This window comes from Anoplopoma fimbria, chromosome 17 (assembly GCF_027596085.1).
Source record: "Anoplopoma fimbria isolate UVic2021 breed Golden Eagle Sablefish chromosome 17, Afim_UVic_2022, whole genome shotgun sequence".
In the NCBI taxonomy this organism is placed as follows: Eukaryota; Metazoa; Chordata; class Actinopteri; order Perciformes; family Anoplopomatidae; genus Anoplopoma; species Anoplopoma fimbria.
Window position 1 is genome coordinate 21780529 of NC_072465.1, and position 15650 is coordinate 21796178.

Genomic DNA, 15650 nt, shown 5'->3' on the forward strand with positions numbered 1-15650 from the left:
TTTTTTTGTTTTTTTCCTCCAAAAGTCACGTGACCGCACTCCGTGGTTCAAGATGGAGTCTGCGACCTGGTGGCTCCACTGAGCGCTCCTTTAAAGATAAGTCACACAAGTATGGCCAAATGCGACGCACATCTGGACGATTTGACGCTGAAAGCAAAGGAGGTGAACCTGACATGTGCATGTGTGAGCATTCAAACACCTGAGGGGGTATTCAAGATTAGGAAGGTAACCAGAGGAGGAAAACTGTCAATGGTCAACATCACAAACTCATTTTGATCGATATGGCGCTGAGAGAGTTAAAAGTTTGTCTCCTGGGGGTAAGTCAGTATCTTGTTTTTTATCTGAAAATGTGTGCGTGTGTAGCCCGCACTGTATATCTCTGTACCTGTGGCATCAAATGATCCTTACTGCATCATCAGGATATACGCAACACTGATGTGTGTGTGTGTGTGTGTGTGTGTGTGTGTATATATATATATATATATATATATATATATATATATATATATATATACAGTGTACATATCTCTGTACCTGTGGCATCAAATGATCCATACTGCATCAGGATATACACAACACTAATGTGTGTGTGTGTGTGTGTGTGTGTGTGTGTGTGTGTATATATATATATATATATATATATATATATATATATATATATATATATATATATATATATGACAGTACCAGTCAAAAGTTTGGACACACCTTCTCATTCAATGGTTTTTCTTTATTTTATTTTTTTCTACATTGTAGATTAATATGGAAGACATCCAAACTATGAAGCAACACATATGGAATTATGTGGTAAACAAGCAAATGCTCAACAATCCAGAATATGTTTTATATTTTAGATTCTTCAAAGTAGTTGAATGAGAAGGTGTGTCCAAAAGTGTACATATCTCTGTACCATCTTCCGTAACCTGCTTATCCAGTTAAGAGTCGCGGGGGTGCTGGAGCCGATCCCAGCTGTCAATGGGTGAAGGCAGGGTACACCCTGGACAGGTCGCCAGTCTGTCTCAGGGCTGACATATATAGACAGACAACCACTCACGCTCACATTCACACCTACGGGCAATTTAGAGTCTTCAATGAACCTAAGCTGCATGTCTTTAGACTGTGGGAGGAAGCTGGAGAACCCGGAGAGAACCCACGCTGACACAGGGAGAACATGCAAACTCCACACAGAAGGTTGTCTGGCCCGGGAATTGAACCCGGGCCCCTCTTGCTGTGAGGTGACAGTGCTAACCACTACACCACCGTGCAGCATATCTCTGTACCTGTGGCATTAAATGATCCTTACTGCATCATCAGGATATACACAACACTGATGTGTATATATATATATATGTGTGTGTTTACAAGAGTTAAATGTGTTTAATCAGTCACACTAACAACATGTATGCATGTCTAAACTGTATAAAATAGCATAACGCCTTATTTTTGCTACCATCATCTAAATAAACCATCCCTGAATTAACAACACACTTCCCCTTAATTATCTTGTTTCTGCATTGTACTTTTGCTCTGGTTTATGCTTATAGATGCTTGTTTAAGAAAGGAGAAGCACTTATGACTTCTGGTGACTAGTAGTTCTCTTGAATACCTATGTTGAATACACTTATTGTAAGTCGCTTTGGATAAAAGCGTCTGCTAAATGACTGTAATGTAATGTAATGTACTAATAAGCTTAAAATAGAGTTGAAACAGTCGATCAGTAGAATATTAATTATCAACAATAGTTTGAGCACTCGCTGATTTATATCATTAAGGCATTTACAGGCTTGGGCTACTGTGCATTTTTCACTATTATTGACATTTTATAACCTGTTGGTTCATATAGCTTTCTTAAATGTCATTACTGGTCTCTGCTATTTGAAAATAAGTCACAGGAACAATATTTATGGAAGTACAGGCAACAGCAGGCATCATTTACTCTACCAGAGTCCCTTTGATTCTATACTGAAGTAACATCTGTCCTTACATCTCCTCATCCTCACCTGCTTATAAGATTTAAATGGAGCTGAAACAATTAGTCCATTGACAGAAAATCAATCGGTTATAATACTGATAATTGATAAATCGAATAAGTCTTTTTTCAAGTAAAAAAGTGAAATTATTCTCTGGTTCCACTTCATTTAGTGTGATAATTTGATATGCAGCTTTTCTGTGTTTTTATATCATTGTAAATTAAGTATAGTTTGGCTTTAGACTCTTTGTCAGACAAAAAAATTAAAGTTGTCGTTTTTGACTTCATTTTTTAAATAAAACATTCATTGGTTTTTCCAAAAATTACAATTAAAGTAATTGGTAATGGACATAATCATTAGTTGCAACCATAATTTATAAAAGACCTTCCTAAATGACATGATTTTTGGCAGCATAAGACGATTACAAATCACTCACAGAAACAACATTTATCCATGTCTATCCTGCCTATAACAACAGTATAAATAACGTGTTTACATCGCCTCTTCTTCCTAAACAAATAAGATTAAAAAAACAACTTAAGTTAACTACGTCTGTCCTGTTTAATTATCATAAAGTTATAAGCCTACGAGGGGAACAGGAAGGAAGAAGATGCCATGAAAAAGCAATAATGTCTGGGCATGTTGCCAGAGAATGTGTTTTTTGTATTTGTGATTATACTTCTAGTAAATGTTTCCGACCATGTTTAGTAAGCATCTTCTTTATTTTGTCTCTGCAGGACACTGGCGTTGGAAAGTCGAGTATTGTTTGGAGATTTGTGGAGGACAGCTTTGACCCAAACATCAACCCAACAATTGGGTAAGTTCCTGCTCTCCCCAACATAAGAAGTTATTTTGTGTTTCATTGGTTTGTTTGTAGGGTTGTTGCAGGACATAATCATGTAATCTGTTAATTTCTGTCTATTTATGGATTAATCAATTTCAATGACTGAATTTCAATAAATGAATGGGAAATTAATCAACAACAATGCTGAAAATAAATAAATTGATTGTTTAAATCACTTGCAAAATGCTTAAAGTTTTCACACATGGGGAGTTTTTGGGTATCAAGCAACTTGAATGTATGCCATTTTGGGCTTTGGGAATGGGAATATATTTATTCATGTCTGTATTTACTATCTTCTCAAAGTCTATTGGCAGATTATTCTGAATAAAAACAATAGTTAGTTGCAGCCCTAACTCCACATCCCCTAATTAGCCGTTGTATTTATTTAGCAGATAAAGATACACATTATCTGCTGGTTTCAATTTCACAAATTCAAAAAGTTGTCTGCTTTTCTCTATAAACAAAAAAAAATGTTTATATACTTTTTTTTGTTGCTGTGGGACAAGTAAGCAGTTTTAAGACATTGCTTTGTCAACATGGAATTCTTTTGACATTTTGTAGACAATATGGTCAGTCAGTACAAGAGCCCGACCAATACAAATAGTCACTGCCAATATTATTAACCAATTTTAAGCTTAACCCAGATATATCTGTGTCTGCATTTGTAAGCCGATAAATCACCAGAAATTGCAGTACAGAAGTGCGAGACATGTTTGACGCACATTACGAACAATCAATACTAAATGCTGAAATTGTTATGAGCCTCAAAAGTACAGTATCGGTTGGACTCTTAATTGATACAGTGTAAGTAAGTCCTATTGGATGTTTAATATTTGGGATGTTATCGTTCACTAAAGCCTGCAGATCATTTAAGATACCTTAAACCAACCGATGATCTTGATGAAGATGTGTTTTTTTTTTTTATTGCCTCAGACTCTTAAAAATGTTTTAGTTGCAGTTCTATAATATGTCTATATTTTGTCAAAATTGTGAAATCGAATTGGTGTTTTAGTAATGTGAAATAGCACGTCAATCATAAAGCATTTTCTTTTCACCAGGGCGTCCTTCATGACGAAGACAGTGCAATACCAAAACGAGCTGCACAAGTTCCTGATCTGGGACACGGCAGGACAGGAGCGGGTCAGTAATATCTACTGAGGTCTTGGCCTCAACATTCTTTTAAAAATGGATCAGTGGATAATAAACCAAGATTCATATGTGTTTAAGCGTTGCACAGCCAAACCACAACTGTTATGATGTTGTAATCAATCAGTTTGACTTGGCGTATTCAAAAATCTACTCAGGAAGTGAGAGAGCTACCTACATGTGTGAAAGTACCACTCCCTTAACTGTGAGAAAGTGCAGTTGTTCATTACTGCTGATAGGGGGCAACATTTACCTTCCTATAGATAGAGTCCTGCTTGCTCACAAATAACCTACTTCTTTCAGAGCTCTTGGTTTAGGACCACTGTTTTTAATGATACTAGCGTTGTAATGAATTTGTATTGTTCAGATCAGTGAGTGGCATATGTTTGGTTTATTCTAAACATCAGTGAGTCTTCAGGATTTTTCATTTCTGTCACCTTTAATCTTCGTCCTGCCTGTCAGCCATTCTTCCTCATTACATTCAGACATTTAATGACAAATAAAGGAGTGCCATTGGTTTCCTTTTTTATTGTTTTTTTATCTTTCATTCACATCTGAAACGTATTTGTTAACAGCTATCATGTCCAGGTGACATTTCTTCTGTAATCTACACTCCTGTGTGTACATGGCAGCAATATTACCCACCCTAAGTATAGTGCTGACACCACTAACGGATGAAATGTGATATAAGGAACAAGATAAATCTTGGTGTTTGAGTACAATTTTAGCATTCAAGCCTGTCTTAACATCACCAAGCCCCAGACAGTTATAGCGTGAGGAACTACTTTCTCTTCTGACTCGCGCCCTGCATCCCACATTTCTCTGGATCAGCTCTCCTCATCACTTCCCCTTTTTCTGTGCATGCCCTTCTCTTTTTTCCACATGCACAATCCTCTGTGGTTGTAATGTCTTATCCCTGCCGCTGTCCTCTCCAGAGAGGTGAGATAAGATGCTTGTTGTCTTTTAACCCCATTTTCCCCCGGGGAGCTTGAGGGGACATCAATGCAGCCTTGTTTAAGATAAGATAAGTGAATGAAACCGAAGCTCTCTGGCGTGTGCTGCCAATGTGTCTTATCTTAGAGTCACTCCAGCTCCACATCCGAGGGTCCTGCTTTTTCCCCTTTGTGTTTTCTTCTGTACAAGGTTTCTTTTCATTTCTTTTCTTGGCAACAATCAGTTTTTTCTGTGATTCTTTTGTGTTTTTTCTTCCATTTTCTCCACCTTTTTCATTCCCATAAATCCATCTTCACTCCCATGTGGCCTATCGGCTTCCCAACTGGTTCACATCCGTGTGTGAATAAGTAGCAACATTCCTTTGGTAGGTTTTGCGTGTGTGTGTGTGTGTGTTTTCATACAAAGCTGCTGTGGTATTTTGAAGCCTTTTCGTGGCTTGTTTTCCAACTTTTGTAGGAGCTTTGGCCTATCAAAGTCTGTTGGGTTAAGATGGGGGAACACAAAGCCAGCCAATGCACATGGAAGCAGAAACCAAGGCAAAGAAGAAAGCTTTGTGATTTCCAATCCATCCCAAAATCCATATCTTGAGACCAGATGAGCCCAGCTGTCAACAGCTAGTCAAGTCCTCCCCCTCTGACAAATAGAATCTAGCATCCTGCTACTATAGGAAGCTTTCTTTCATTATGTACCCAACTCGCGGTTTCAGAAATTAATCAATACTCCCGAGGCATCACTGGGGCTGTTTACTGGGCTGCTGTGTGGCCAGACGTCTGGCCTCGCTGTGATCGCTCTTCGGGTGAAGGCAGAGATAGACCACACAGGACTGGTGGTGGTGCAGCCCGACACTAGCCAATGAAACAGACAGCACTCTCCTCAGTGCCTCTGCCAAATATCCCAAGTTGGATTCCCATTGGTGGACTTGGGGCCAGTAACAACTATAATTATGTGGAATGTGTGCTTTTCTGAGGTAACAGTGTCACTCCAAGATGGATAGTTTATTCCATCGTGTTGTAGAGGAAAATCAAATTGGCGGGAAGGCAGGGTCATTCCAAGTGAAGGTCGTTTTCAGACAGGGGTTGGTCTTTTAAAATAAATATCCTTAGTTAATACATGACATATGGTTTTATTAATCTGTTGAAAGCTCCAGTCCAGCAGAGTATATTGCAGGAAGGCATAAAAAGAAGTTAAGATTTGGTGAGGTAAAAACAATTTTTAACATTCATACTTTGCAATTTACTGTAAGTTTTACTTTGCTAACAAAGCAACTTCAAAATCCTGTAGATGCACTTTCTAGCACTGCATATTTAAACGGAATTGAGGTCAAGAGCTAATAGTTCATATTTGTTACAGCAGAAGAGCCATTTAAACAGTGGATGAATGGATTGATCTTACACTTTTGTGTTACAGGGCGCAACTCAGCTGCTGTTTTCTACTTGCTTCTATGATCTTTATAAATTTGGTGGTTATCTGATTATTGGTGTTTTTTGGAAAGAGGCAGAAAAGACCACTGTCTGAATTGAAAAAGTTGGAAAAAAAAAAAACTGTGAGGCCGAACTAATGATAACATTTGCAAACTAGAACTTAACAGAAAGTAAAGCTGAGGAATGCTTTGCAGATATTTGGTCATAAACCAAAGTATGAATACAAATTAAACATTATCTGATTGCTAGAGGAAAAGTAATTGTGAAGGAAACATTAATGTCTAAAACTGGTTTCATGACAATCCACCCAATAGTGTTTGAGATATTTCTATAAAAACATAAATGTGGATTTCATGGTGGAGCTAGAGGAAAGTTGGGGGAATCATTCAAGTAATTTACTCTCATTCTTTAGGCACAATGAATAATCCTACAACATTTCTTGGTAGTCCGTCCAGTAGTTGTTGAGATTTTTCAGTCTGGACCCAAGTGGTTGGCTGCCCGACGAACTGACATGCTGCTAAAATGGCTAAAAATAACAGGTTTTATGACAGCCAGGTTTCAATGAGCACTGGAAAGTATTTTACCAGAAAAATACCAAAAGCTGGCAAAAAGAACCCCCCCAGCCTTTCAGGCAGCCATGGATTCAAAAATGCACATGTTGTTCTGGTTATGCAGGGCTTTGTGACTTATTAGGATCAAATGTATAGTTTTCCATAAATATCAAACTGCTAACAGCTTTTGACACATTCTGCCCATCTTTCTCTTGATGGCTACCACATGTGTGAGGTCTTGGTGGAAAGATTTGCCATACTTCCATTTTAAGTAAAGCCACTTGGCTTATAAGCTCAGAACACTTGGTCTCTGGATTAGTAAAATGGTGCTCTGAGTCTTTTTTTTTTTGTTCATTTGTATACTGTGTTTGGAGTTTGTTACAGTCAGTGTAATGGAGTCCCATGAAACGCACAGTGATGTAATCACCAGTGCCTATGTTATGGATTATACATAGTCTATGAAAATCCAAGGCACTGTTTCTTGATCTCCGTGGTGTGAACATATATAATTGTACAGTTATACTGCACTGATATTTTTAATGCCATTTTTCATATCCAAAAATGAAAAATTGGAGGGAAATCCAAGGTAAAAAGTCTTGAAAGATTTAGCCTTAATAAGATTTAAGAACATGGTTTCAAAGCTATATGAGGATTATATTATGTAGTTTAGCTAGAGATGAAGGTCATTCCCTGTCCAACATCACTCATCATTGCCTACTTTCTCTGTCTTCTCATAGTTTCGGGCTCTGGCACCAATGTACTACAGAGGGTCAGCGGCAGCCATCATTGTTTATGACATCACGAAAGAGGTATTGTTTATGTTTCCTCCTCAACCACTTATCCACATAGTACTTACTTTAAAGTTTCATTGTTTTGTTTCATGTGTTTTCCATAATGTGCATTAAAGGAATAGCTTGACATTTTGGGATATTTACTTATTCGTGTTCTTGCCAAGCTTTAGATTAGAAGATTGATACCACTCTCACTTCTGTACCGTTAATATGAAGCCACAGCCAACCATTAGCTTAGCTTAGCATAAAGACTGGAAACAGGGGGAAACAGCTAGCGTGGCTCTGTCTAAAGGTAATGAAATCTGCCTACCTGCATCTCTTAAGATCACTTAATAACACCTTATATGTTGTTCGTTTAATCCGCTGGGAGTAGTTGGCTGGCAATTAGCTACAGGAGACAAAAAATTTCCATTTTTAAACAACAAAGATATAATGCATTCATTTTTGAGCTTAAGACTTTTAAAGGATTTTGTTACCTTTGGTCAGAGCTTCCTGTCTTTATTGTAAAAAAAATAAGCTAATGGGCTGCTGGCTCCAGCTTGCCATGAAGACAAGACTGCTATCTGTCTTTTAATCTAAACAAAAGTAAATAATCATATTTCCCAAAATGTCATACTAATCCTTTAAAAAACCCTGGGAGGCACTATGTGCTCGTCTTGATCTGTTCAGTTAAACATTTTTTTTTTTTTTTTATTTTTTTTTATCAGGAATCCTTCCAAACACTAAAGAACTGGGTGAAGGAGCTGCGCCAGCATGGTCCTCCTAATATAGTGGTCGCCATCGCTGGCAACAAATGTGACCTGTCAGACGCCAGGTGAAGCTCATTTAGAGATAATACTGTTTGTGTCATAAACTGTTAATGCTAGTGTGCAGTGTGATGAAGCCTCCTTATTTACAGCTTGAGAGTGATGATGGGATTTCAGATTACTGGCTCAGAAGGAAAAAATTCTTGTAAGGAAATATTATGACCTGTTTTAGTATCGGAATAACATCTGAAGTTTGGCTATGAAATATCATTGGAATTCACGGTTTGTGGAGCTAAAGTGGATTTTGCTCTGCAAGGGGGAATATCGGCTCTCATACTAAAGTATTTGAAGATATTATTGCTGATTTTCTGTATCTTCCAGAAAATCTCCCTGACTTGGATACACATATGCTTTTGATAACATCATCCATGAAATTGGGAAATTTTCCACATTATAGCTGTGGAAGTACATCTTGATGGTTATCAAGTAATGCATGAAATTGGAGAATCTGTTCACATATTGCAACATAATAATTTTGAACTGCCTCTTGTATTTACAGGGAAGTGCCAGAGAAGGATGCCAAGGACTACGCCGACTCCATCCATGCCATCTTTGTAGAAACCAGTGCCAAGAATGCCATTAACATCAACGAGGTGTTTATAGAGATAAGTGAGTGTGTTTCTTGAGCACCTGGTGCCATTGTACATCCCTACGTTATTATAGAGCTCTGAGAAATTAAGCATGGTACAGCATTAAGATAATTATGTTCTCTCCCTTTGTGTTTCAAAGCAGGTAGACAATATTTGAACAGAATTACCAATAAGAGGCATAGTTTCTAAATATTTCAAGTGTAATTATTCATTTCTGTGACTTCTGACAGCGTTGATAGTTTGGAATAAGCAACAGATAAGGCTAAAGCAGAAAGCAAATCCACTCAATCATGTCGACATCTTGACATTTAACTTTAAAAACACACAGAGACGAGGAGTTGTGGGAGCTGTTGGTTCAGTTCTGAGAAGCAACTGATAATCACAAAAGATGCTTACTTAATAGTTATGCCCCAATTCACATATTAGTTCTAGGTTGGTTTTTAGAATGTAGTATGTTGAGAAATTAAGGATACTTGGTTTGACCAAGGCAGCATTTATTGTATTATTTCTTGCCATGATGTATTGTATTCAACTTATGAGTCAAATATGGTCCTGGAGACACCGACTGTATCGGGTCCTACCACAGAAGTGGTTTGAGTACTTTGCTAGGTGTTTATATTTCAGTTCCTCTGTCTGTCTGTGGACAGATTTTGTTGCCGTGGTAGCGTCTTGCAGCCGTGCAGATGCAGTCATGAAACTTTACAGGTGTGTAGTTGAGATCAAATAGAGGGTCGAGTTCGAAGATGGCTGTACTGAAAACTTTCTTAGATTCAGAGAGCTGTAGCAAACTGGAGCACAGCTACAATATTGCTGTCCGTTAATTGACATGGAATGCTACTATGAAAACGGTGTATATTTAAAATATATGTGAAAATCTAACTTTTACACAAACGTGTGTGTGTGTGTCTCCTCAAAGGTAAGCGCATCCCTGTTGTCGACGCAGCAGGAGGAGCTGCAGGAAAAGCTTTCAAACTGGGACGTCAGGCCTCAGAGTCTCGCAGAACGTGCTGCTGATGATCCCAGCGACTCTCCCCACATGACCTTTGACCTGACCTTTGCTTACCCTCTGTGTCCCCGGCATGCTTCAGCTTACAGCCACCACACGCCCTCAAACACCCTGCCGTCACTGACCCCGGGGATGCATCAGTGCCACTCTGATGACAATAGAAAATGCATTTTAGCGGCACTCAACTACAACAACAAAAAATCGTCAAATGTCGTCTGAAAATTTCTGGCTGGAGAAAAACGTCACGCTTTCGGAGCATTGCCTGCATTAAAACATTGATGATGTGTAAGTGAAAAGACCTTCATACATATTTCATGTACATACACAGGTTTATGAGAAGAACTTTACAAGCTACAGATTTATGGATTCAGAAATCATTTATACTTGTACATTTGTAAAAATCTACTATCTTTCAACCAAGACATCGACTGCAAACGGTCAAGTTTCACCAAATAATTTTGATAGCACTGAAGTCATCGCCTTTTGCTTTTTGGGAGATCTCTCCCCAAACATTTTTGTGAACGATCTATCTATACAGTAAGCGTGTGTAATCACTAATTTATCATTAATGACAAAGGTCATGGTATTCATCAGTGTTTTTACCAATCATTAATCTCAATTTTGGCTTTTTGGAAGGATTTTTGGAGAGATGTTGGTGATTCAGTCTAGCGAGACAGATTGTGCATGTTACATATATGTTTTTAATGTGTGATTGATGTTTTCATCAAGATGCATTTCAAGGCAGAAGTAGAAGTAGATTTGCAATCCCACGGTAAAAAAAAAATGAAGAAATGAAAGGTGTGTGGGAGTCTACTTCCTTTACATTAAAGGAATAGTTTGCCTAGGTTGAGCTGAGAATATCAATACTAAGTTTGTGTCTGTATGGTAAATATGAAGCTGTAGTCAGCAGCCAGTTAACTTAGCTTAGCATACAGACTGAAAACACAGGGAAACAGATAGCCTTGCTCTTGCAAAGGTAAAAAAAAATCTGCCTAAAGCTCACTTATTAGCATGTTTTATTTGACAGAGCCAGGTGTTTCAAGACTTTATGCTAAGCTAACCAGCTGCTAGCTGTTGCCTAATATATCTAATAGACAGATATGAGAATGGTATCTTCTTACTCTGCCAGAAAGTGAATAGGTGTATTCCCTGAAAAAACTATTCCTTTAATTGTGAACTACGCCACTGAGAATTATAACAGTTCTTTTTTTTTTTAATCTCATCCCGGGGATGAGAAAAAATGCACAGTCCACAGCTCCCAATGAATGTGCTTTAGCTTCTTTAAGAGATTAAAGCACCATAAATGTATTATTATATGATAACAATTGTGGCTGCCTACCTGTGCACCACAGTTCAGCTTGTATGACGCTAACTGCAGTAAAAGCACTATAGTTCTTCCACAATATCGCTCTAGCTCTATTTTTCTCTAATCTTACTTTAACTTGCGGGCCTGGCTGTCCTCAATCCTTTTCTGCTCCTTCACAACAAGTTTTACAGATTTTTGTGAGGTCTTGCCAATTTCTGTAATTTTCCCATAAACATTTTTCATCTTTCCTTTTTTTGCACATAATCAGCAGCGACTTGCGCATGCAATGTTGTTTTACTACCTGGCCCGAGATGAAAACGGCGAGATCTGGAAACTAGACCTCGTTCAGAGGAAACTTGGAGGTTATAGGTTCAGAATCAGACGTGGCGTTGTGTTGACATGCTGACCCCTTAATGAACCTTAGTCTCCATTCTGCTCTGATTTACTGTACGTGCTTTGTTCCAAAATGCCTTCTACATTTTCCTTTCTCACAACTTCTTTCGCCTCATTCCTCTAAATTACAGGCACTTACTTTCATTTTGTTTCAAACAAATGTGGTTCACTATCCAAGAGATTTCCAAGAGCTCTATCATCCTTAGTGCAATGTTACAGTAGTTTAATTTACCTCCTATATTGTCCTAATTGAGCTTCAGTTGACTCATGAGCCACTGACTCATTAATTCTGTGTAATTCCATGTTTCTCTTGAGCCCTTTTAGCCCCAAAAGCTCTTTTCAGTTGCCAAAAAATAGAGATGTGGGGTTAATTAGACTTCGTTTCCAGGTTTATAAATTTAGATTGTTTGCCCTTCTGTTGGGGAAAGCCACTTTATTTGCCTTTAAGCATCTTAAATGTAGCTGTTATTGATGAGTTGTGTGTGAAGCAGTGCTGCCTATATCTTCAGGATTCCATATGGAGTGCAATAGTTATTATGACAAAGGTAAAAATGTAAACTAAACGAAGAAAACTGTCACGGAGGGATAATGTTCACAAAGGACGGCACATTTGCAAAACATGAGATCTCATTCTAGCAGTCTCGGAAAGATAATAATGGTTTATGTTGACCTAATTATATGCTGATTTGATGACAGTTTCGCTCGGACATAGTTGATCAAATGAGCAGTGTGATGGGGCCGAAAAAAAACCTTGAAAACCAGAGTGGCATTCTAGGTCCAAACCTAAATTAAAAAGGGAATCACTCTGGTACTTTGAAAGCTGCACTTTGACTGACTGTTTGTAATTGGTCCTTATTACTAACAATCACTCTGTCTTCTGGTATAATCTGCGTGAAAACACTTGATGAAAGATACTTGTAATGTTGTCCAACTTCTTAACGCTCGGTGATGTTATTTTAGGTTTTGACTGTTTGCTCAGTTCTTATTGCTGCAAAGAGAATGGTGCCAAATAATGTCAACGCCATTTTGCTACACCACACATAATTAACCTTTTTTTTTTTTATTGTCAATGTAATATAATGATTTAAAGTGCTTAACACGATAATGCTCAAAAATATGTTTTCCTCTTATCCCGAAACTGGAGGCATGGATAGAAACTGTGTGCCAGTTTTGCATTGAAAAATATCAATAGTCTTGGGCTGGCCCTGGGAATGTGATTAATCTATATTATGTATATTTTTCAGTGTAGATATATACCATCAAATTGCACAGAAATCAATGACTATATTCTATTCTTAGCCAGTTGTGTGACAACAATAGACTTGTACACGGTTTGAAGTGATTCCGTCAGCATTGTAGTTACCATATATATCTTTTTACTATGTTTCATATTGATTGTAACAAAATGCCTGAAAAAAACGTGTTTGCAGTGTATTCAAAAATGTGTAAAAAGGGAATTGTCAATTTGTTTACTAATAAAAGATTGACAAAAAAAAAAAGTTTTCATCTCCAGTTTTGTGTGAGAGAGAAAGAAGGAGTCTGTAGGTCCTAAAAGTGTCTTACATTCTTATGTTTGGTCCAAGATAGATGTCAGCAATAAACTTGTTCCTTGGGGATACAGTGACAATGTTGTTAGTGATTGGTTGTGTTGTACACTTGGCAGACAGCCGCCCGGCTATATATATATATAAATACGATACTTGAGATGCGCCTTTGACTGGCAGAAGGCTTTTCACTGCACTTTGAATAGTGCTGAGGGGGCAGAACTCTCATTAGACAACCTCCTAATCCCCCGCTAAACCCTACTTTCCTTATAAAGCATGTTTAAAAACAAATAGAAAATGTGAAAAAATATTGCTTTAAACTATTAAACCTGTAGTAAGGAAGGGCTTATCAGGTGTAGATATTATAATTAATTATTACATGGCAGTGTGAGAATAACATGGAAGCTAAAAAAAATTAAGATAGTTTGACAGGTGAAAAATAAATTGATTTATGAAATTAATTAAAAGTACACTGACAGACACTGGTATAGTTCCTATTACATGATTTTGCCAGCAAGCTGCGTTCCATCCAGGAAAATGTGTTTCATTAGTTCAAACTTAATGCTGCTTTAAAACACAGGTGTAACTATAATAACATTAATAATAACATTAATAATGGCAGCATAAGCAGTTAGATGCTCAGATCTGCCAGGGCCCTCGCATTGTGCACACTGGTTCATTGATCCACTTAATTGGAATGGAGCCAACATTAATGTTATTACTTACATAGATGTTTTTGTCTGCTCTTTGAATAGGAATTTAAATGTAATAAAATTAAAAGATATAGAATATTTTTTAGAGTTCAAATTTATGTTATCTTCTTGGGTGCCAATTTTTTTTTTCTCCAAATAATCTAAAATATGAATCAATATGGCATCTTTTTTTATATATATATTTAAAGCTGGTTTATTTAAAAAAGTTTGAAAGAAACTTAATTATGTTAGTCATCAGATAACGATTAGCTAAGAGCAAATGCTTATTTCATGCCAATTTATAGAAGTGATTCCATTATGAGATTACTTGTGGTATTGTCATAGCATGTTGTTTGAAAAAAGCTTCTTATGGGCTTATTGTTACTATGGAGAGATGAAGAAAAAACTAAAGTGTGCACTGGCACAAGAGATGGTAACAACTATTGAGTAAGCTTAAGATGTTTGCATAAACAGAGAAAGGGATTGCACCAAAAGCCTCTGCATAAATCCCCAGGTGTTACAGGGATGTTGTATTTTAACTCCAATGATTGAATGTAACCAAGTACATTTACTCAATTACTGTATTTAAGCTCAATTTTGAGGTCTTTGCCCTTTACTTCAGTATTTCTATTTTATGCTACTTTATACTTCTCCATTTCAGAATCCAGCATTGTACATTTTACTCCAATACATTTATTCTAAAGCTCAATTACTAGTTACTTTGCAGATTCCTGGTATTAATACAACATATATAATTTACAGTACCAGTCAAAAGTTTGGACACACCTTCTCCTTCAACAACTTTGAAGAATCTAAAATATAAAACATATTCTGGTTTGTTGAGCATTTGTTTGTTTACCACATAATTCCATATGTGTTCCTTCATAGTTTGGATGTCTTCAATATTAATCTACAATGTAGAAAAAAATAAAAATAAAGAAAAACCATTGAATGAGAAGGTCCAAACATATGACTGGTACTGTATAAATTATTATGTAATAATATGGATAAAGCTAGCCGTCACTATATGAAGTAGCTGACAATATTCCCACCTTTAACTCTAAGTATATTTTGATGCCAATATATTTGTACTTTTTAGTAAAGCAGGATGTCACTAATACACTGTGCAATACAATAGTTATAATAGTTTCTGTCTGTATATATAATATTTCAGTTACTGTGAATTATTTACTGTTTTTTACTGTTTTTTTTATTTTATTGCTCATTTGCTTATTTTGATCTTGTTTTTTGTTTTATTATGTCTCTTGTTTGCACTATCCTCTATGCTGCTGTAATCCTGTAAATGTCCCCGCTGCGGGACTAATAATAAAGGATTATCTTATCTTATTCTGAATGTATGACTTTTAATTGTATCATATAATATTAGCATTACCACAATTTAATTGCTGAAATAAAATAAAAATAAAAATAAAAACTCCATGCACACAAACATGCACACTGGTTGAAATGGTAGCCCCCTCCCCCCAACCCAACCCACCCACACCCACCATCCATCCATCCCTGGGTGCACCCTGTGCTTTCACCCTCCTGTCACCCCCCTTTATTGCTAATTTGCTTATTCTGATCTTGTTTTTTGTTTTACTATGTCTCTTGTTTGCACTATCCTCTATGCTGC

General features: G+C 37.0%; 1 protein-coding gene across 1 annotated transcript; it reads left to right on the forward strand.

Annotated features, from left to right (window-relative positions):
* The first annotated feature begins 57 nt into the window (after positions 1-57).
* rab22a (RAB22A, member RAS oncogene family) lies at positions 58-13229 on the forward strand. The gene is made up of 7 exons (XM_054616259.1): positions 58-317; positions 2708-2787; positions 3873-3954; positions 7624-7695; positions 8385-8491; positions 8983-9092; positions 9990-13229. Exons 1-7 carry the CDS (start codon positions 282-284, stop codon positions 10085-10087), a joined length of 585 nt encoding a protein of 194 aa, XP_054472234.1. The 5' UTR covers positions 58-281; the 3' UTR covers positions 10088-13229.
* Positions 13230-15650: the final 2421 nt, after the last annotated feature.

Bases quoted from the DNA above. Each gene is read 5' to 3' on its own strand.
- rab22a (XM_054616259.1), top strand. From the start codon at position 282: ATGGCGCTGAGAGAGTTAAAAGTTTGTCTCCTGGGG. The intron at 2,788-3,872 runs GTAAGTTCCTGC...TCTTTTCACCAG, and splicing joins AACATCAACCCAACAATTGG to GGCGTCCTTCATGACGAAGA. The intron at 7,696-8,384 runs GTATTGTTTATG...TTTTTTTATCAG, and splicing joins TTTATGACATCACGAAAGAG to GAATCCTTCCAAACACTAAA.